The sequence below is a fragment of the Conger conger genome, chromosome 6, assembly GCF_963514075.1.
Source record: "Conger conger chromosome 6, fConCon1.1, whole genome shotgun sequence".
Taxonomy (NCBI): Eukaryota; Metazoa; Chordata; class Actinopteri; order Anguilliformes; family Congridae; genus Conger; species Conger conger.
Window position 1 is genome coordinate 55,139,906 of NC_083765.1, and position 23,504 is coordinate 55,163,409.

A 23,504-nucleotide genomic window follows, 5' to 3' on the forward strand; every position below is an offset into this window, starting at 1 on the left:
CAATCAATTCACTGAAAAATACAATTACCATTTCCATGATGAGATGACCACACACAAAACACTTCTCTGCTGTTTGCTGGAACCCAGAATACTGCAAAAAAGAAATGGAGGAATTCAGTGTTAAAACATTACCAATTCAGTATGGATGGTTCTTCTAACTGTAGCCCAGCAGGAAAAACTGAAAGAATTCACATATTTACTTGGCACCACCACATATGGCAAGACCAATTACAGCATGCTGTCTATAGTGGGCGCAAGTGCTCCCTTTTCAATCAGGAGACTTCAAATTTTTCTCAGCCATATGATGAAGGGGAGAATCATTGTATCTTCTCTGGTGTCAAACAAAGGAACAAAGGAACTGAACACGTTTGCTTCCTGCCACATGTAAACAGATGAGAAAGCGTATCTTTAGGGTCTCATCCTCAAGGGTCCCCAAGGCACAGGCCTCGGACGAAGGCCATCTGTGGTGGGTGACCTTAGGGTCAAGGGGGACCAGCTGGCTGTTAGCTGCACTAGTTGATTAGATGCAGCCAATACACACCATCTGCCTGCCTCTTGGAGATTGGGGAATCGGGGATGGCTGACCTTACCAACGGCAAGTCTTCAGCAGGCAAAGAGCAGTCATCTCCAGTTTTGATTTTTGCCTATCTTCTCTAGAAATGAGCTGGATGTCTTCAGTCAAGTGTGGCCAGTCCTGGTCCTGGAGAGGCATGGACTTGGCCAGTTTTCCTTGTTTCTTAGTACTTCACAGAGCTGCAGGTTACACAGTTACGGTGCCTGCATTCTTGGAAAACAAAACCAAGCAACCCCTGTGGCTCCTTGGATTGTCCTTGGTGTCAAGGTAACCCTTTTCTTCAAAAAACTTTCAGACCTATCACTTGGCACAATCTACTGACTATCGAGCATGTCGATACGAGGGGTTTCTGAAGACAATTTCAATCACCACATTCAAATGTACCTCTCAAACTTGTAAATCTTTGGGAGGCTATATTTAAGATGTTAATATGACAGTGCTGACAAGAAACATGGGAATTTCAGCGATTATATTAAACTCTTTTTCTCCAATAAACAATTGACATAACCTAGTATTCTGCATTGATAGTCAAGGTTTTTTTGACTGCCATGCCATTCTCAGGACTGCCTCAATCTCAGAGGGTATATTCATACCACCAACCTGCTGAATAAGGTGAAAAAGGCTGGTCATTACGTTAATTAAGATAATTTCAAAATAGTTCACACAGGCATCACACTTGAAACCAGCAGGTCGAATGGAACATCTATGCCAGCCAGAAGGTCTGCAGTGGCAAGCCACAGGCTATTGCTATACGATCGCGATGAACACGAGATGCATAATCTTCAGGTCAAGGAAGAACAGAGACTGCGCACTATGTCTACGAGCAGAGACGTGTTACTCATAATGGCCATATGTCCTCATCCATGGTCCTACTGAACCAAATTTGATCAAAGGAAAACCCAGCACGAGCTGCATGTTTATGGTGGGTGCTGTGATGGTCAGTACATTTTAACGGTAGAGTAAGTGATTTTCAATCCTCACAGTGAGTGACCAGTACTCCCTGTAACTGTGCAGTGTCCATGTGTAAACAGCACTGTTAATGGGCACTGACCTTGGACCCTGTCTACGTTCCTGTGTGGGATGATTTCATAACAGAGGCCATTACATAACGGCTTGCTGAGAACATCCCAACGACGGACTCCACTGCAATTCTTCAAACTCTCAGAATCGTGTTCAGGCAAGGCTCATTATAAATGAACTGAACAAGAAAGAATGAGCTTTCAGATACAGTTGCCAGCAGGCTTCTGCAGAAAGCTTTCGTTAATCAATTCCTCTTCCTCACAGACACACACACACATGGTGTTTAAAAATCTGTTTCTTCACAAATTGTGTTAATTCATCAACAACTTCGGTTCACTGACTCATTTCTTGTGAAATCGTTTGTACATCACCTGTTGGAAGGCACTCTGTGTTCCCAATTATTTGAATTTTCCAGCAGAGGAAAAAAAGAGCTATGCTATTCACAGGGGAGTAATGTTAGATACACTCAGCGAGAAATGTGCTTTGAACTTTGTGCTCTAAAAGCAGTAAATAACAGGGAAACGGCACCACCTAGCATTTTAAAATCTCAGGCTAAATTTTCAATGATTTTTTTTCCAAATCAAGTGCTGCCAAGTAGAACTGTTGTGATGAATAATGATGAATGCGGTTGGTGTATTAAAACTTTGTATGATAGCTCGGGGGTTGACATTTCTCATACATGGAAGTGGACTTTCTCTATGTGAAATCCTCAGCAGAACTCGGCATGCCCGTTCCTGCTTCTTGATTAATTCTAGTTGGCTCTCCCGCTGAGCGAAACGCAGCGGAGGAAACGTGACTCTGAGACCCACTGCTGCTCAGACCTCTCCCCAGTGGGGTCTCATCATTAGTGCTCCTCGAGAGTAATGAGGTCGTTTCGCCCCTCGTGGGAGTCCGGGGTTTAAACGCTTGGCACTCGGCTCCGATTAATATTCAGTAGCGGTGCGCGAACATCTGTTTCTGTTTCGTGACATTGGCGTAGCTTCGGAGGAAGCGGGCTGGAGAGACGTCGATACTGGCTGCTCCGCTCCATCTGCCAAGGTCCCCCACGCAGACACTGACGCTGAACAATTAAACCACTCACCAAAAAATCCTCTTCACAGTAGACCTTGCCGTTGACATTGTAGAACGCTTTCCCTCTCAGCCTTCTCCCTGGAAAAGACAGAAGGTGACAGGTCAGTGACAAAGCAACACATCAGCCCACAGTTAAGGTGATATATTCAGAACAGTGAAAAAGGGATAGGATGAAGAGCATCACTTGACTTGTGGGTAAAATATACAACTCCCCATATATACAGCACTACCCACCCAATAATTAAGCACCCTAATTTTATATATAAATATAAATTTAGTCTGAGATATTTTTATAGATACATATATATATTTCTGCTTCAGTGAATCAGTAACAAAAGAGCCAATTTGGGATTTCCGAACATTCATTTTCTAACAATTAAGTGTTAAAATCTTTGCCAGATAAAAACTTGATCAAGGCTGTCTGGGTTTACCGGGATAGCCAGAAGCAAGCGAGACAGCCAAGGTCTGCAGAAAAAGCTGGTACAAACTACCAGCTTATTTTGTACCTAAGAGAAATGATGCAGCTTTAGGGTGAAGGGGGGGGTCACAACAAATATTGATTTGGTTCAGTTTTTAACGAAAGGTAGTTCACTGTTTCTTATAGTATATTTTTCAATATTTAACTGTTCATTTTCAAACTGTTCTTTGAAAGCATCTTTGCTTTATGATTTTCTTAAATGTGACTAAGACTTTTGTAAATGTTACGGGCTGAATAAGAAAGATTGTATGCAAAATTTGCATTTGCAAATTTGCATTTTTCCCAAATAACATCAGGAAGCCAAAGGAAAAAATATATATATTTGAAAAATATTGAATTTAATAACAATAGTAGTATACTGGGTTTAAAACATATTATGCCTGTTATGAATAAAAACATACAGTACTGCATAGTGAAGCCATTTATCAGTACTATATGGGGAAGAAGACCCAGCTTAAAAATGGTAGTGCTTTTGCAACTTGCATATGCTATGTAGTCCTGTCCTATTGCATACGGGAAGACAGTCCCACAAAGAATTTTAAAATGTAGATTTTACCATGAAAGATGATATCTCCTCTGGTTTTTAAATTACGCACAGTATAATATCCCTACACTAACCAATAATAACAGGTTGACAAATTGAGCTTTGCTGAGTTGCAAAGTCAGCAATGACAGTGCAGTGGGGGTCTCTGTTCGAAACCGTCATAACGGTCCATGCATGAACTAATAACCGTTGACACCACCACTTTCCCAAAGCAGAAGAGCCTGACAGTAACACTACCCAATGGGATGTGCCAGCAAGCAGATCGCTTTCCCTGCAATATGCCACCATACCTGCAGAATGACGAGTGTTACTTTAACTGCAACATGTTTAATTACACATCGTATGGACTTAACAAAATGAAACGCTTCCAGAAACTGATGCACTCACTGAATTCTGCCTCCATTTTCCTTGCTGCAGAGCTTACACACAGCAACATTAGCAAGAGATTTTCTTTCTCCTAGAGATGTGATGTGAAAGTTAGCCTCATTAAAATCCATCTTCGGTCACCCCAATGGGAGTCATATGAATGCACTGACCAGCCTGGCAATTGTAATAAATATGACTACAGTACTACAGGCTGAGCCTTTTGAGAAAGTACAATAAGATCTTTTTTGCTACCAATGGATTTAGCCTCAAGAACCCTCTGGAAGGATGCTGTGTACCAACATGAATTGAAAATAAATCTGTAAAAAGCATCATTTATAGCACTGTACTTTCCACACCTATAATTTCAGCATTTATACTGGTCAAACTGTACATTGATTTTGTTTTATGAACGTTAATAACTGATTCATAAAGAAGAAAGTATAATTTATCATGAAATGCCTTGAGCGATTCTCAACCAATTTATATCCCTATTTTTGGCTTTCTGTTTTTTTTCAGACTGCAGTCAAAACTTGGTCCTGGAGTGTATGCAGGTTTTTGTTCCAACCCCAATTGCCATCAAATAGTTTTAACAAGCTGTTTATCTTTCTTAATTAGGTGCTTTTCATTAAGATGTATAATGTACCTTAAACCACGCTATGCCAGATATACCTTTGCAATGGCATGAAGAATAAAATGGGCTTGTGCTTATGGCCCCATAATGTAAATACATAAGAAACGGTAACAAATGAAAGAAAGAGGTTAACTAATTGACTCATAATTTAGGAGGTTGAACATGAGTTTCTTTTCTTTTTTACCTTAAATGTATCAACACAATACAGGTTTGCCTTGTTATCATTTGCCTTTTCATTATCTTCCAAATGGTTACATTTGGCAGCCAGGTGTCCAGACTTTCACCAATGAAGCCAACTGATTCACCTTAAATCTTTAATTTGATCAGTTAAAAATAATATACCACTTTTTATGCAATTTTTCTGTAAAATGTATGCATTGTTTGCAATATAGCACAATAAGCACAATACGAGCATTGGGATTTTATGGTATGCATAGCTATCTGACAAAATGTGGTTTAAGAGGGTAAGTAGTCCCACTAAACATGAAAAGCACCTAATTAAAAAAAATAAACAGCTTGTTAAAAGTTGGATTGCAAATGTGGTTGGAACAAAAATAAGCATACACAGGGATACTCCTGGACTGAGTTTGGGAACCACTGGTCTACAGTAAACTGGTATCAACCAACAAGTCAAAACAAACTATATCACATCATAGGATTAAATGACTTAGGAAGTCTCACAACCAAGGAAACACCACCAAATAAAGAGGAAAATCCTTATTCTCCAACAACCTTGATGTTCAGCACTCTGAATACTGAAGAACACGCTCGGCCCTCCATGGCGCGTGATTTGGGCACCAGAGAGTGATGGAATGGGGGCAGTCCAGCCGCCTGAAAGCCTTGGATGAGTCAACAGGGTGCACCATACTGAACACTGCTGGTTTTGAGGACGCACCACTTAGTGGTATTTACATTTCTGTGCAGGACCCACTTCTACAGGATTGTGAATTTTTTAAAATTGGTGTCAAAAGATACGACGGTTGTGCTGACATGCCAATTTGGGACAATAGAATGTGCATCGAGTAAACTCTTTCTATGTGGAAAATACTATAACATAACAAAACATAATATAAATAATGAGGACAACAGGCCATTCAGCTCAGTAATGCTCGCCTTTTCCTACCACTAAACTGTACCTAATGCTTACTGCATATATTTGAGGGTTTGCCAAATGAGGGAGATGAACAGGTACTGAACTGATCTTCACTACCTGTATGTCATACACAGGGATAGTTATATATATTCAACATACAACATTTTTCTAATATTGCAACAAAAATAGCACCAAACAGCAACAATATAAAACACATTGGAAATAATTTAACTATTTGGATTAACCTAATTCTGTGGCAAAAACGTGCGAATCTTACCTTCTTACCACAAACTGGCATCATCACAATCAAGGAATATAGGCCTTTATAAAACAATTCTACTGCAAATCCCAAGGATTAAAATCCAATGTTCACCAATGAATATGGATTTAAATGTATATAGAGCTAATTATGCAGCATAATTACATTACACTGGCTTTACAGACACACATCCCAAAAATCTACAGCTTCACACTTACCCACCAGGTTTTACAGGATGGGAAATAATTGTTTTCACCTCTTGCTCTCGAAATAATGTGCTTGCATGTGCTCGCATTTCACACAAATCATGTTCTTACTGTGAAGCCAGAAAACCCTTTAAGCTTCAATGTTCTGGGCTGGAAAATGCTACTTGCATCTGTATAAAACAAGGTGGTGGAAGCCATTGCCTTTTGAGTCTTGTGCTGCAGGCAGTGTAATATGAAGCATTAAAGGACCTGGTGAAGTCACCTGCTGTTTACACTCACTACAGACAACATCCGTAATCTCACAAAGTTCTGCCTGTACATGGTGCATTCCATGCGCTGGACCCACCTATAACAGCCGGAGTGTACGTGCTGCGGAGCTGGAAGGTAAACACAAAGCAGGTCTCCCCCCCCCCCCCCCCCCCCCCCCGCCCCCGCCCCCCCTCCTGCTCGGACTGTGGTCTGTTCCTAAAGGACCAGGAGGCCTGTGCAAACAGGGACATTCTTTCTGCCTGAGGTCACTGGCTTGTCCTATTCATCGCCCCCCCCCCTCCCCGCCCAGGAGCTCGGCTCAGAGAGGGGAGGGGTCTGGAGCCTCCGCAACGGGAATCTCCACCCTCCTCTTTGTCCCAAAGCGATGGCGGCCCTCAGCCCGGCTCTGGACCTCCACGTCCCGGTCCTACCTGTCGCTTCAGGGGACCTGATTACTTTACCTGGACTTGCTAACGAAGTTGATTTTATACACCAGTACCATGTTTATTTATTTCTTTATTTATGTATTTACCAGGGACAGTGCACGTCAATCAACATTTCAGTTTCCACATTAGCTAATGAGCTAATTTTCTGTAGTCCCTTTCATCATGTGACATCACACTACAGCACCTATCTACTCACTTGTCTATGATCTTCCTATTAACTGAAATTTCTTCTTCTGCCACTTACATTTGCTCTTCCTCTGTGTTCATGTCTACTATTGGTTTTCAACCATTTTTATTGTCGTTTACTTATTGATTTTCTTTTTTATTATTTACTGGCTTCTATTTGGGTGAACTTTCAAATGTTGCTTTCATTTTTCATTGACTACTCAATTATTATTCTCGCAGTATTTTTCAACCATTAACGTGGTCATAAATAAGGGCCGTGCCTTATGTGAATATTTTCACATTAAAGTGGAGTTTCTTGAATGTTCCAACTCCCGTTTAGTGTTTTGCAACATTCTCTGAGGATGCCACTTGATAACTGAATGAAAATAAACTTGCTGGGTATTTCCAAGGATAAAATAAGCCTGGAGGTCCTTCAAAAACAGCCAGTTTCCTTGTTTTGATGCTGCGAAGATTCTTGTATTGCTACGATTCTAAAATATCCTCTGACTGTTTCATAAAAAATGTTATATAAACACACATGGAGTCTCAAGGGAAAGTTTCATACCGTTGCATAATACTCAGGAGACAGTGATGTTTATTTCCCCCAAAAATCTATCTTTTGTAAAGAAAATAAAAATTCTAGTTCCCCAAAACATCAGCAGCAAGCAATTTTAGCATTAATTGAAAAGGCTAGATGAATTACACTTCCAAATGCTAACTGCTGCTTGTTTTTTAAGCCATCGTCTCCATGTTCTTAAACAGCCATTTTCAGTTCTTATAAAGTGACACAACACTGCTCAGAAGCACTATAAACAGTCTTTATTGCAGATAACACTGCTGCCCCAAAAACACAAAAATTCAAGACTTTCAGAGCACACTGTCTGTGGACATGGATGAGGTACTACAGCCCCAAGAACCTGTAACTAAATATGTCCATGGAGAAACCCACAGAAATTCTGCAGTGGAACCTACAACCAGGCCTTTTCACGCATGACGCAAGTGATAGGCTGAACCCTGTAACCAAGCCATTCCAAATTCCAATTGGTAGACTGATGTAGAAAACCAAAACAGATCAATGCACTCTCTTTGACCTAAACATGTTGCCAGAATGTTGCCTGGTGGAATATGGAAGATTATTAGCAGTGCTTGTTTTTTTTTCCGTTGTAAACACATTTTTTTCTGTTGTAAACAAACATTTTGCTAAATTAGCTGGGCTTTTTGAAATATATAAACATGCCCAACTGCTTTCCATTCATTTTATCAAAATGTAAGCTTTATCTATCTAACTAGCTACCTACGGGCAAATGTTTTAGCAGAGATTCCAGATAGTTATACCTAGCCTGCTATCTGGTGCAGGGCATAATTAGGTTATCTTAGCATGTGCCAGTAGGTAGCCTATCCAGCAAGCCCAAGTTGTTGCTGTTCAGTTGTTGTGTATGTGCTGCCACAATGTATGGTTGCCATTGGTTACTTGTTGTTTGTGGAATCTCTGTGATCTCTATTATCAGTAAACATATCCTCCAACCACACTGCAGTTTGATCTCAGACCTGGAGACCAAAAATTACATTTTAGAAAGTTTGGAGTTATTTAATTCCTCTAAAGAATACTGGATGACCAATCCCCACCGACTGTGTCCCTCACACCATGTACGAAAGAAACACGAAACCAGAATGGACCCAAAACGGGGGGAATAAATAAATAAATAAAAACATTGAAATTACTGAGTGAAATTATGCTGATCCAATCTTAAATTCTCAGAATCCATGTGACCCATTCGTGTCCCACAATAAACACGCTGAAACCATGGTTTCCTGGAAATTATTTTTGGCAAACCCCTTGGGAAAACAGTAAAACCTCTTCTCCAATTAAAAAAAAAACCACACAGACCAACAGTCTCCCAGGTCTCCTAAAACATCACTGAATTTGAGTCATTCACTGAAATTCCCTTCTGTGACTAAAACAACGGGCATTACATTACATTACATTACATTACATTACATTACATTAATCCCAATTACACTCTGTGACAATGGACTAAAACAACAACCAAAATCCCAATTACATTCTGTGACAATGGCCAAAAACAACAACCAAAATCCCAATTAAATTCTGTGACCATGGAATAAAGCAATGACCAAAATCCCAATTACACTCTGAAGCTCCATCCACTACAGTATGGTGCAGTTCAGAGCAGCAGGCAGGCAGACAGCCTCTGTTTATTCTCAACCTACATCACGTTGTCTGATGTTTGTTTTCGTCGCTGTGGTGGAGGTCTGAACATCTTGTGCGGCTAGAACACGTGGATCTCAGGCACCTAATGAAGGAGACGCCCGCGTACAACAGAGGGAAACGCAGGCAGCTGAAACGCCACCCCAAGGGACTACTGGCTTGGGCACAGCAAACGATTCAGTTCTGGACCAGGCATTTGTCACTACACTTATGCTTTTGCTTTACGTGTCCCATGAGGCCAGACAGCAAGTACATTCTAAGCCTGCGATAAACAATTATGAAGATAATACGGAACAGAGCTCAATGAAGGGCCCACCGCTCTCCGATAGGCCGGTCTAACCGTTACCTTAGCGGTTGGCTTTGTCGCCATGGCACCAGTGACGACCTTGGAAAGCTGCCAGGTGAAACGGTTGGCAGAGACCGTTCTGTGGAATTTGAGGTGTGTATAAGAGCAGCGAAAATCCTTTCAACAATGGAATTGAAAATGGTTACAATATGAGGACCACTAATTAAGCAAATAAATGAACCAAAAATCTTAAGCCCTTCATGCAAATGCCCTCGTGACCAATGCGCTGGAATCCTGAGACTGCTCAACTCACATTCAGTGCTCCAGCAACCAAACTATGTGTGGAAGCAACAAACTCTCTCTTTTTGAAGCAGAGGACAGCTATGCTGAATACGGAGTTTATAAGCCCCACAACTGTCACGTATTTAGCAAGCACCCTCTGCCAGGCAACTATCATGACGCATTGGACAATAGTGTCTGTCTGGGAGTTTATCTGGGAGATAGAAATCGTCTTTCTCCACCAAAGATTTGTATTCAGTCATATCAACAAGATAAAGCACTAAGTACTAACCAAGCCCACACCTGCATAGCTTCAGCCAGGAGCAGGCTGCATGATGATGTGGCTGCTGGCACCCTCACCCTCAGATTTTGCACAGTTTTTTCCTTTTTCTTCAGTATTTCATTGCAAATTAAAGGAGGAAAAGCTTATTCATGCATTTCATTATTTTGCATTTTCAACACATTATGTATACCGAAATTATGAAAATAAAACAGGGAAATTAAACTAAAAAAAGAAAAAACATTGACACGGTAGCTCGCTGTCACTACCACGGAAGGTTAGTCCCGCGAACATTTTTTTCGGTGAAAAGTTTATGAAATTCCGGGTGAAAACGCGGCTACATTTCGTCGTATTGTGAAAGTTTTCCAGTCGACTAGGACGTAGCCTAGTCTATTTCCGGGTAAAACTAGAGCTATATTGGGGTCAACCTAGTCAATTTATGTCAAAAAGTCTCTCAACCTGAACCTCTAGACTCATCTAGATTCTGCCTTTGCTTTCTGGGGTTAGTGAGAAGGTGAGTCGGGGGAGGAGTTCACAGGTGACACGGGCACAATCGCATTGACTGTTCTCCTGCAGAATGGTGGGGCAGGCTCCAGGAAACAAGGCCCCACTGTCTCACCCCCAGATGTTACCTGAAGGCAAAACCAGGGCAGGAAATCTAGTGGCCCCTGGGGGGGGGTGTGACTGGCCTAATGATGGAAATAAGGTTTAGGTTTAGGTTCAGGCACCCCGAATGTGGTTTCTTTTAAATTAATACAGTTTGGGGAGCTGTAAATCACTTAGTTCTGTCTACAGTTTCAGCGATGCGTTTTATTTTCACCGTAACCATCAATGTTTGTAAATCAGTGTTGTGCATTTACGAGGTGACCTCACTTAAGAACCCCGAAGGAGAAAACCTCCCTAAGAAAAACAGAGAGAAAAAAAAAATGCCAGGTCTGAATCCACCCTACTCTGTCTGAACAAACAGGGCTCTGTTACCTGCAGACGTTGTGGTCGGGATGCTGAGGATGAGTCACTGAGTTTAGGTCTGTGAAGACGGGAATTCCCCTCCCATTTTTTGAACGAGTGCGGGCCTGCACCCCTTCCCCCCTTGTGTCCTGTGCAAACACCCCATCTCCCTCGCCCCTTCCTTGCCGGGGCAGTGCTAGGAGTCGCAGGCTGGGGGGATAATACTGTCTCACCTCCTTCAGGTGGGCAGCCCATGCGCCAGGTGTGGTCGGTGAAGGAAACAGTGTTATGAACAACCTCGGATATTTCTATTAAGTAGTGTCTGGTGTGGGAAGCAAGTCATGCAACTGTCTACAGAGTCATGCAGAGGGTCAGACAGAAGGCTATTATCTAAATGACTTTGTGGTTGGCACTCACGCAAACGTGCATCCCCAAGTATAATTATGGTGAAAAGTACATGCTATAGGTATTTGGTCATCGATTATTAAAAATAAAAAGAACTGTACTTTTAAACTGTAATTTAGATCCGAAGAGCACTCTGAAGGCTCAGTGGACACCAAACCCTGCAATTTCAGTTTCTCATTACACCACATACATCGCCAATATGCGTCTACCTTTTGGGCCAAACATTACAATCAGCACTATCTACTGATGTTCCGTCAAAGTACAATGTCCACCGGCATATCTGTGTCATACAAACAAACTACGCTGACCTGCATGAGGGAATACCACAGCTAGCTCTAAAACCAGATTATAAACTTTAACTGAGTTATTAACTGGAGAATTAAACTATCCCGATTTTAGTGGGTGAAGTTAAAGACACTTAACATTCTATAAGGTGTCTTGCCTCACTCAACCATATAATTTGGCTGACATTTAAATTCAGGTCCTGTTTCAAGTGATCAAAACATGCAAATGCATTACAGTATCAACAATGTTTGTACATATGTAGGCCTATTATACATTTTGAAGTACACAAAAAATGTTATTCTCTATTTGAATCGAAACCCCAAAGTCAGCCCTCCTGAGTGACGTTTTGGATACTGTTTTGGATGTTCTTTATTGAATATATAAAGAACATTTCCACGAAGTTTGAGAAAAGCTCCCACACCTCTTTTTTGACAGAATGACCCATGTACATTTCCACACATGGTCAATATTTTGGCCAGTAAAATATACCTGGCAGCTTTTTAAAGGGATTTGGGTGCTGAAGTAATTTGGCACTGGTTTAGGGGCAGCAATCCATGAAATACTAATCAAAGTCTGAGTTCTGACACACAGCCATTCAAAACACAGTCCTAATCCCTGAGAAGCTACTTTTCTGCTATAAATCTATAACACTGACCCAATACTTCTTGCAGATGCTGACTAAAAACACAAACGATATCGATCTACAAAGAACCTAACTCAATTTGGTTTCAGTTGATGCTCAACACTCCGCATGTTTGGTCATGTTAGGCCTCTGATCCAGATGTGCCTTCACCCTGTTTTGCCAGCTAAAGCAGAGAATGAGACGCTGCGAAGGGTGCTTATGAAATTAAAGGAGGGATGAAGGGCTTGGAGGGAGGAGGAAATGAAAAGAAAAAGGACACCTGATTCCTGCTCCAGTGAGAAGCGTGAAGCGGTCGAACTCTGGCGCAGTGCCACTCTGGGAACAGAAGCTGGCCACTACACTTCCATCCCCACACAATCCCTCAGATAGCAGTAAGCATCTTATTAGGAGCATACACACCGACACCAACTGGATGTCTTACACGTGCACAGCCCCTGGGCGGACATTTGTATGTTTGAGGACCTTTAAAAAGGTCTCACAGAATCAGCCTAGGTCACAGTGAGCAGATTCTCGGGCCTGCCTCAACTGCCCTGGAATTGCTGTGAGGGACACATCCAGGAACACACAGAAAGATTGTTGGTGTCAATAAGAAAAACACCATTAAAACCACTAAAGCCCCCATATCAACATGACATGCCCGGTCTCAATCGTAAAAACCCAAAGTATTTTGTTATGTACAGTACTTAAATAGAGATCATATTGCCAGGTTGTAATTTTTGGTCGCTTATACTTGTCAAATTGACAGCTGTAGGACAATGTCAGTGATTATATATTTAAGTATAATTATCAAGCTTTAACATTTCTCAACTTAATGTCACCATATATAGCCATTACTCATTACCAGTACACCTACAGCAGCTACACTCTGTTGTCAGTGAAGATGTGTAGACTATTGTGAATGGACAAGTCCCTCAAATTTGACCCACAGAATCTGAGTGATGGTCTTCTGTGATTAGCACAATAAGAAGCAATAGAATGTTCAGACAAGCAACAAAGTTCTGCCTGCAGTCCAGAATTTAAAATAATTACAGACCATATTGCAGATCTATGTGTCACATTCAGGTACATCACAAGCAAACCTTTAGGCCTTTCCCCACTCTTTTAAATACCAGCCGGTTCTGTACAGCAGACTGACTGAGACGGTGACCGACTTACCACATGAGCAGCAGGTAAAACAGTTGGTGTGGTAGAGGTTGCCCATGGCTTGGCAGGCTTGGCTGGCTCCGTACACACCCTTACCACATTTGACACAGATTCCTGAGGAAGACAGGAGGCATGGCGTCAGTGACACAATACACATAATCATACAGGCGTTCAATTACTGCACACACCAATGTCCTTCAGGTGAAATACCTTCAAGATTTTCTGCAGCGGTGCAAAAATGAAGTAAAATAGAGATTACATAGATAATAGCGATGTAATCACGAAAAAAAGAATAAAGGAATGGGACTCAATGTGCGACATTAGTCGTTAGCACTTTCAGCTCATGTACATTGATGGGGGACGTCAGTGACAGGCGTTGACCACACACAGCTGCTTCTGTCTCCACTGACACCGTGGTGCCTGTGGGACATGTGAAGCCAGGAAGAGTGAGTGTGCCTCCATGAATGGGGACCATAGTTTACTGGCCAAAGCAGAATCAGAAGGTGTCTCATGCATCACCAGTCGGAAATATTTTGGGCGGGTTTCTTTCAAATAGATAATGATATGTTAAATGGTAACATTGGTAAATGGTAAATGGTAAATGTTAAATGTCTCCATTTATATAGCGCCTTTATCCAAAGCGCTGTACAATTGATGCTTCTCATTCACCCATTCACACACACTCACAGACCAACGGCGATTGGCTGCATGCAAGGCACCAACCAGCTCGTGAGGAGCAATTGGGGGTTGGGTGTCTTGCTCAGGGACACTTCGACACCCAGGGCGGGATCAAACCGGCACCCCTCCGACTGAATATCAGAGTGCTCTGAGAATGACTTGACGCATCAAATGTTTCATATTGTCCTGCCCGGATGCAATGGACACTGGACCGGTAGTGGCGCTCTGAGTGAGTCAGAGTTAATAACTGACTGCCCTAAGGCACACACATGCACACCTAAATCTTCCATACCAAAACATTCCTGTGGGCATGGCCTGTGTTTGTGGGGTGAGGCTTTGAACAGGACCTGGCAGGAAAGAGGACCACCATGTCTATGGGACACCCAGAGCCTCAACAATGGATGAGACAGACCTGGCTTGCGTTTCCCTAATCATAATAAAGGTAGGGTTATGCTGGGAGAAGACACTGCCACGAAAACAATGATCAGGGGGGATGTTGGCAAAGGTTAGTAAAGGCTTCTGAGAGTGCTGAACAATCAGTTTTTAAGCTAAGTAATGGTAGTGTCACACCCCTACTGAAGTTCCCAAGCTTTTTCTTATTGGGAGGATTTCAAAACCATTACCTAGAAACAGCCTGGTAGGAAATATTGCCACTCAAATGGAACAACACACTACATATCGTAAGGTTTTAAGTATTGTGATGTGCACATAGCAAGTTCTACAAGGGCTCATGGCAAAATCTGGAGGGCAATAGAGGAATAGATCCAGGTTAAAACTGAGGAGTGTGCACAATTTAGCTAAGTTTTATCTCAAGGTAAAGCCCTCGAACAGAGAAACTTATCTTATGATGCCAACATTTTAAAAGAACAATACAGATGAGTCAATATGAACAAGCATTACTGTTACTGTAACAATTGCTTCATTATGGAAATTTTCCATCAGTCAAAAAAAAAGCAGGGTAAAGACATCTAGTCTTGTTCATGCAAAATATTTCTACCCTCAAAGTTCCTGTTCGAGAGCAGATGATACCATCATCTTTTTAATACCAGTTTTCTACATATACCTCCATTTTGAATGTTGTGTCATCTGCAAGCATATTCAGCTCAATATCTTTCAGCTAATATATCAGGATCAATGCTGACTGTTGTCAGCTGATAAGTAGCAAAATGATAGCAAAATGGTAGTTATCGTAAGTTTAGGGATTAAGAAATGTGTGGCACTCGCCTATATGTATTTAGCTAGTAAAATTAAGTATTCAGAAGAATATTCTGAACAACACTCGACAAAACAAATGGATGTGTTGGCTATGCCTAAGATCAGACTGTCCTGACCCCAGTCTTGAATAAGACGTACAGGTGCGGGTAGAGGCCACAGGCAAAGGAAAATCCGCCAGCTTCCTGTCCGACCCCCACACAGGAAGCAGAATTACGGCACTTGTTTTAGATGAAGAGTGTTTCCCTGACGGAGGCTCAGCCATGGGCCCCTTTATCAGCAGGAAGTAGCCTGGCACACGCTGGTGCCGTTCCCTCACGTGGCCAATCAAAGGCGCTTTTTCTTCCGCCGGCTGATAAAGACCATAATGTAGCAATTTGCCAGGCCAGACTCAGCCAGAGCTCCCTCTGTGATTAAAGCAAGGTCAGCCAGTTGTGCTATCGCACAGGAGCCAATAAACTATGAGAGAGAGGCTGATTAGTAACGCACACTCGTCAGGGGTATGGAGCTGCTTACACTGCGGGGATTGGGCTTTGGTCTGGAGGGATTTTACCACCAGACATTTACACTGAGAAGTTACAAAATGGACAAACTAAAGGCCCCTTAGCACAGTTTATTGTTTGCCTAGGACCAAGGACACATCCGGCTATCTCCACGCACCACCCCAGTGCATTCCTGCCTATTTATCCATCTAAAAAAAACAAACCTTCTGCCCCATCAGTATCTACAAGATGGACACAGTTTATGAAAACATTCAAAACCATTTCAGATGGTTTTCTCAATGTCAAAACTGACATTCAGAACCATTTTAGATGACAATAAATGTGTTAAAAAATAAATTTTAGTGGGAAGTAGATAATCAAACAATGTTTCACATCCATAACACGATGGCGTCACATCCATAACGCTGGTCTCTCCAAAATGTCTGTATTTTTGTGTCACATCCATGAGTTATTAGTCATATTTTTTCTGATTTAACAAGTTTCAAAAATATTTTAATTCTGTCTAACATTACCTCTGGTAGAGGATATCACAAAATGATTAGTGGTCAGATATATACGTATTTGGTTGAGAAGAGTATCATACACACAGCCTGACAATTCCAGTATTTAAAGGCATACTATGCAGGATTTTCACCTTGAAAATATTATAAAACAGACATGCTCAGTCATTATTATGATACACTGGCAACCTGCATCTGTGTTATTCTAAAACTGCCTCAGGCCTCTTCTGGGTGTGGCCTTTTTTATTTCTGTGTTGTACCTGAAAAGCATCCAATACACTGAATTCTACAGATTCAACAGAAGGCGGAGGGGGGCAAGAGGAGACTATTGGCTACTACAGCAATGAGCTGGTTTTGTGAGAGATTAGCCTTGGTGGCTAACCATTAATCAAGTGGCCAGCTTTCAGTAGCATTAATTAGCTGCCACATCATGAAGCTAACTAAATTCAGTTTTGTACGTCAACTGGCTAGCCGTGAGAGCTGGGTCCAACTGCACAGTACTATTACTGCTTATATGTTCGGGAGATTATACTTATATACTTATTATACTTATTATACTCTCCTGGGCAGGGAGCTCGTGCCTAAATCCAAAAGACTTTCAGAAGACTTGAGATGTGACATAAAAGTGACAATGAATTGATGCGTTTGTGCGTATGCATGCACTGGTGGCTAGTGTCACCACTAGCTACTGCTTATCTAAATTTTCTTTTATTTTTTTAAGATATTTTTTAGGCCTTTTTCAGCTTTATTGGACAGTATATAGTATAGAGAGACAGGAAGAATGGGAGAGAGAGGGGAAGACTTGCGACAAATGTCGGACGGTCGGATTCTAACCGCCGACATCGCAGCTCGCAATGAGCATACGGTCAGTGCTCTACAGGCTGCGCCACCGAGACACCCCGCGCTTATCTAAATTTAGCAAACTAAATGCAAACAGAAGTAATAGCTAGCTAAATGGCCTGTGTGGAAAGTGATTACTAAAGCTAGCTAATGTTTTATGAATAATAGGTTCTTAGCTCATTGCTATCACGGCACAAGGTTGTCTGCAACATAGAGGCAGGGTTGCAAATGGGGCGTAGACATCTTTTGTATGTGAACACGGGAGCAAGAAATTCTGCATAGTCTGCCTTCAACTAGTTGTGAAAAAGATGCTCCCTCTGTCACACCGTTTTCCATAATAACAAAGTTTACTTCCATTGTCACAATACACATGCATATTTTTGATGACACAGTCCATGAAGTGGTCTGTTGAATGAAAGATAGTCTGTTTTATGTGTTTTGTCTTGTAATGAGACTTAAAATCTTATATTTATGACATTTTCTTGAAAAAGCTTATTTTTTAGGTTTTTTTGCCTGACAAGTGAAATTGCCATTGGCAACTCTTGAAATGGATGACCTCATTGACAATCTTTATGTCTTGGTTAGCTCAATAAAACACATACAAATACAATTTTAAGTCGAATTAAAGGACTAGAATACTTAAGATTGGCTGGTTTTTTGGTTTTTGCAGCATTGCCTCCTGGAAAGCCAGCTTCAAACAGTCAGGCAATTACAGAGAAGCTGCACTGTCACCTGGCAACCTCCTTACGGTCTAAATCTGGATTCCATTCACAGCTTTCTGCTATATGCAAGTCCTGAATTGCTCCACACGTAGCACTGCATCCCAACCCACCTTGCACATATTTCAAACAACAGGAGCAGAGGAAATTCCAAATGTGGGATATAGCTAACCTGTTAAGGTTAAAAAAATTATTCCTCCTTAAATGTGAAGAAAATTATTTCAGAATACTACAGCTAGATAAGCACAAAGCATATAAGGCTACATTAGGCTACATTAAGCCAGCAATGCTTTACCATTAAATCTTCAATGTTGTTGCTGTGTTTTTGTTTGAGACCATCACATGGAACAATCCCAACACATTTGCGGTGTCTCTGTAATCATACCCCAGAATGGGCATACATTAGGGCATTGAAATAACCTAATACAACCACAAACTATGCCAATCTAGTTTGGTAGAAGAGCTGTAACTGCTGATTTCCTGGGATTTTCACACATAACAGTCTCTAGACTTTATTCAGAATCTGAACACACAGCATGTCAAACCTCTTATGTGGATAGGCTACAGCAGCAGAAGACCCAATACATCTAAAAAATTAGTCTAATAAATACCTAATAAAATGCTCACTGAGTGAATGTTGGAAATATTGTTGCATCCAAATTAGAATAATGTCCCACATTCACATCCAAGGAATATTCATAATCAAATCAAATCAAATTACGACAAAGAAAGAGGTTAAAGAACTACAAATGGCAATATGCCAAAAATGCATCATGTGAAAATTAAGTTCAAGGAAGAAAGAAATGCAGAACTTAAAACACATGCTTTCTACAACCTTAACTAATCAAATGACTGACTGCAACAAAACACAGCATTCACAGTGGGTCCCCAGAACCCAGTTTGGCATCACTGACAGAGAATCAATTTGATGCATATCCTTTATCAAACAGCTGAATAGCTGGTGTAAGTAGCTTTAAATAAGAACAGAATAACAACAGTGATCAAAGTTAGGATATAGCTATCCTGTTTAGCTTTCGATTTCACGGCTACTCATTTAAAAGAGTCCTCTGTTGACAGTGTCAACGTGAACGCAAATCAAAATGACCACCCGCGAACTGTCATCATTGCACTGACAAAGTAGTCAATTCAAAGTTTCAGCGGTGTTTCAAAGAGAAATGCACTCAGCAGTACACAGACAGAGTACAATATACATGCTCCGCTAGAGGCTGGCGATATAGTAGTCTATTTAACAAATATGTAGTGGGGAGAAAAGGAAGAAAACTAAAAATGCCAAATTGTAACAAAATGGCCTCTAATTCAGATCATTGCTACACGATTTGACTGAAGAAGCTGACATTTGTGTTACAGAATTGATTACAAAAGCTATAAAAAGATAAACTTTGTATGCCGCACTTGTACTCGGCAGAATTTTCCAATAAAAACATTTAAAATAATATGAATTTCAACATGGATGGATTTGATTTTGATTCTTATTCCAATTTTTTTGTAAATTCTTTTTAGCTGATTACTCACATTTATCCCTTAATTCAAACCACAGTACAGAAAAGCCAAGGTTTGACCTTTATACCTGAAAACGACAAAATCGTGAATACTTATCGGGATGAGAATCTTTAAGCAAACCTAGACATGGTTAAGAAGCCACCACTTAAATGCTGACTGAGGGTAGACTACAGTGTTTTATCATTTCCAGCTCTATTTAAAAAATATATATTGTCAGTCTGAATGTGAGCATTTGTAATTGTCAATTAATGTCAGAACAGTCTATTGTCTTCTGGTCTGTTTTCTGTCTTCCATGAATCAGTGCTACGTGATCACAATCACAAAAACAATAACAACAACAACAACAACAACAACAACAACAACAGCAACAACAAAAAAAGAGACTATCAGCAGAGCACTATCTACCACAAAACCTACTACTGCTTTATCCAAAAACAGGCTTCTTAGAAAAATGTTTCCAGGACAGAGGAGAGGAAGGTGAACTGGAAACTTTTAATTTGGGCTTAATTTAAACCAGATCATGAATGCTGTGCTTCAGTGAGTGGGGGGAAAGTGCATTTTTTGAAGAGGGCCAAAAGGGATTAACTTTTTTTTTGGACGGGGCGGGGTGCAGATGCACAGTTGAATCTTTGATCCAACAAACAGGTGAGCATGGATACACTGCACTGTATCAGTAATGGTTTTCTTCTTAAAAAATCATCTTTAAAAATGCTCACATGTCCTGTGCTATTTTTCTACCCATTGTTTCAGAGAAAGTCAGAAATGGTGAAAATTATTACTCAAGTAAAACCTCCCATATCTTAGGGTTGCATTTCCTATCATTTGTTTGCATACAAGGACAGAATGTTCTGGCATCTACATCATGATAAAAACACCAGACTCAAAAATGTTTGTTCAGCACATATTTGGGCACACACAGGTACACTGAAAATATCCAAATCGTTCTCAAGGTTGTGAATACAGAGCTTAGTTAAAGGCATACTATGCAGGATTTTTACCTTGAAAATATTTTAAACTAACCACACACAAGAGGCATACCTATACTGCACTGCCAATTTCAGTCTTTTCACCACTGTGCTCCAGTATTTGTTATTCTAAAATGTGTTTAGGATGTTTCTCTGTGTCTCTTGCTCTTCTCTGTGTGTGGAGGGGTGGGTGTGGCTACGGTGCCTGCGGGGTGTTTGCAGCTAGCTAGCTACTGAAATGGCAGAGATGAAGAAGCAAAAGTACAGTGAAGTGAAACCACAGGGCTCATTTAAAAAAACAAAAAAGCTTTTACTCGCTAGCAACAGCTATTGAAAAGCAGTTAAAGATATAAAACTGTAAAATGGATCTGAAATATTAAAATGGCGGTTAGTGGGCAGGATTGATGACAGAGGAGGAGACGTCTTTGACTGTAAACAGAGGACTTGCATAATATGCCGTTAAACCATTACAAAGGTTTTTCCCACTAGCCAAGAACAGGGTTAGTTCTCACAGAGGGAGAAACAATGGTGCAGGTGGAGTTAGCCTACCAAATTCCTCATTCCTCATCAGTGACTTATGGGACTGTATGTGTGTGTGTGTGTGTGTGTTTGTGTGTATGTGTGTGTGTGACTGTGTGCGTGGGTGTGTATGTGTGCGTGCATGTGTGTGTTTGTGTGTATGCATGCTGCCACTGCTGCTGTCTTGATTATTATTCCAAGCAGGTGACCAGACGTGACCCCCACCAATTCTGTCTGGCACATGAGCCAAGATCTCGTGCCAAGTGTCTGGTGCAGCCCAGATACCCCACTGGCTGGTTAATGAAGGGGCTCGTGGGGGAGGCAGGGCGGGGTTCTCCCTCTCCCCCCGGCCTTGGTTTTGCCTGTCCCGGGCCAGCTGTTGATTCACGACTCTTTTGAAACAACAACAACAAACAGAAGCCACACAAGGACTGCGAGCGAACAGCAGACAGTTTAACAACCCCAGGCCTCAATGCCTAGCTGATTGGTTGCTGGGCTGTCACCACGGAAACAGAGTAGGCTTTCTTGGCCTGGTGTGAGAAGCTTCTGTCTGCTCCCTTAGCCCTCACCTGCTCCCCAGTAAAAAATGCACAGCCGTTTCAATAGGGCGAAGACACCAGAGGAGTACTGCAAATCTTAGCGCTGTTCTCAGACCATTTCCATTGGCAATCACTGATATTTAGTAAAAATGCCAGCAAGTGGGGAGCATTAAACTTGTTTTTGTGCCCACTTTCACAGAAAATCTGAATATGTGTGGTCTATGCTACTATAAACTGTCACAGAAATTTCTGAGAGCTCAAAAATACATCATTTGTGGTGCCTTTTGTTAAGAGTAAAACAATAGGCACATTTTCAAGTCGGCGTGGTCTGTCTATTTGAGTTGTACATTTAAGTGAAAACCCAACAGACTATATGTAATTGGTATGGAAAAAAGCACACAGAAGTTGCCTCCAGCAGCCATTTACAACAAACAAAGAAACCACTGAATCATTGATAGGCTTCCACACAACCAGAGGCCCAGTTTGGCTCCATTGTTTGCTCAGTGAAACATTAGCACAACTTTAACAGTCTACACTTAGATTCCCCCCAAGAGCACTCATTTATCATATACAGAAATGTTGTTGGCATCACAAAGCAGCGAGATCAAAATGGGAAAACAAGGCTAGACCAAAGACACATTTACTCACATAACTTGTACTAACAGCTAGCCAGCCTACTACATGACTGATGTCTCTCCCAAACACAACAAATCTGAGGGAAAAAGAATTCCAGATATTTAAAAAAACAAAATCTATAATGAAATAAACCTCATGCAAACATGCTAAAAAGCCACATTTACTGGTAAAGAAACCATTCTGTGGTTCCTAATAATTAGGCTACATTTTGCAATTCTGTGTAAAATTCGATAAGAGTTCCAGATTCAAAACTGAAGATTTACTTTATTGTCCCCATGGGGACATCTGTCTTGGACACAGCGCTACTGCAGAAATAGCAAGCTTGCGTTTGGTTCACTCACAGTGTAGTGCCGCCATTTCAAGTTGTTTGCAAGACACAAACGTTATGTTGGAAACCTGCTTGCTTGAACAGGGGAGAGGCTCATCTTTAATGACCTTGCTATGAAAGGAGGTGGATGAAACAGCCTTAAAAAATACAAGATGTGCATACATATTCATTAGTTCACTGTACAATATCATCCTTGTTCCTTGCACAGGGTCTGTTATCTGTCATCACTTTCGATGTTCTTCTGTCAGAAAAGAACCCCGAAATAACAGTATTGAGAAAACATCAAAAATTGAAATTGGCCCAGTAAGGCCTTCGCCCCCCATTAAAAGCCTACTTGGCAGGCAGTTCTGGAGGCAAAAATAAAGGCTTGGGGTATAGCAGTAACTTTCCTAACAATACGGTTCAAAAAGGCAGTGACAGTGCACACTCATAAATTAGCCTCAGCATCTCCGAACATCACAGTGTTTGGTTTGTTCCACACAGACTGTCTGCTAGCTGACTGATGGGAGATTCCCCAAACTACAACTCCCAACCGCTATCTCTCTTTGCAGGCAATCCTGCTCTGGGTTTTCTTTTATGAATGAGTGAAGCAACCATGACCTCATCCTCTCCATTTAACACAACTGACAGAAATGTTTAATCAGAATAAAATGTATAACCATTCTGATACCGGCGCTAAAAAAAGACAGCCTTTCCATTGAAGACGGTAATGGGGTTTTGGCCAACAGTCCGCAGCGCAACAAACTAGATGTACAGTTACGATGTAACGGCCTCCAGAATGCATTTCGTTTAGTGCCCATCTTTAGTTTATGCCGCTTAAACCTTTTGTAATCCTCTTTTACACGAGCCTAGTTTGCATAAGCAGGCTCATTCAATATTGTTGTTGTACTGTAAAAAGCTGTATCCACCAGCATGAGCCGTATAATCAGTTTGATGAGATTAT

At 41.2% G+C, this 23,504-nt stretch overlaps 1 protein-coding gene across 1 annotated transcript in view; it reads right to left on the reverse strand.

The window, feature by feature from the left end:
* Positions 1-23,504, reverse strand: part of LOC133130981 (Wilms tumor protein 1-interacting protein homolog) — a 33,613-nt gene that overhangs the window by 5,648 nt on the left and 4,461 nt on the right. Inside the window, exons 2-4 of the mRNA XM_061246008.1 lie at positions 13,614-13,715; positions 2,676-2,743; positions 29-91 (exon numbers count right to left, since the gene is read on the reverse strand). Coding sequence (XP_061101992.1) covers positions 29-91; positions 2,676-2,743; positions 13,614-13,715 — 233 coding nt within the window. The remainder of the gene's footprint in view (positions 1-28; positions 92-2,675; positions 2,744-13,613; positions 13,716-23,504) is intronic.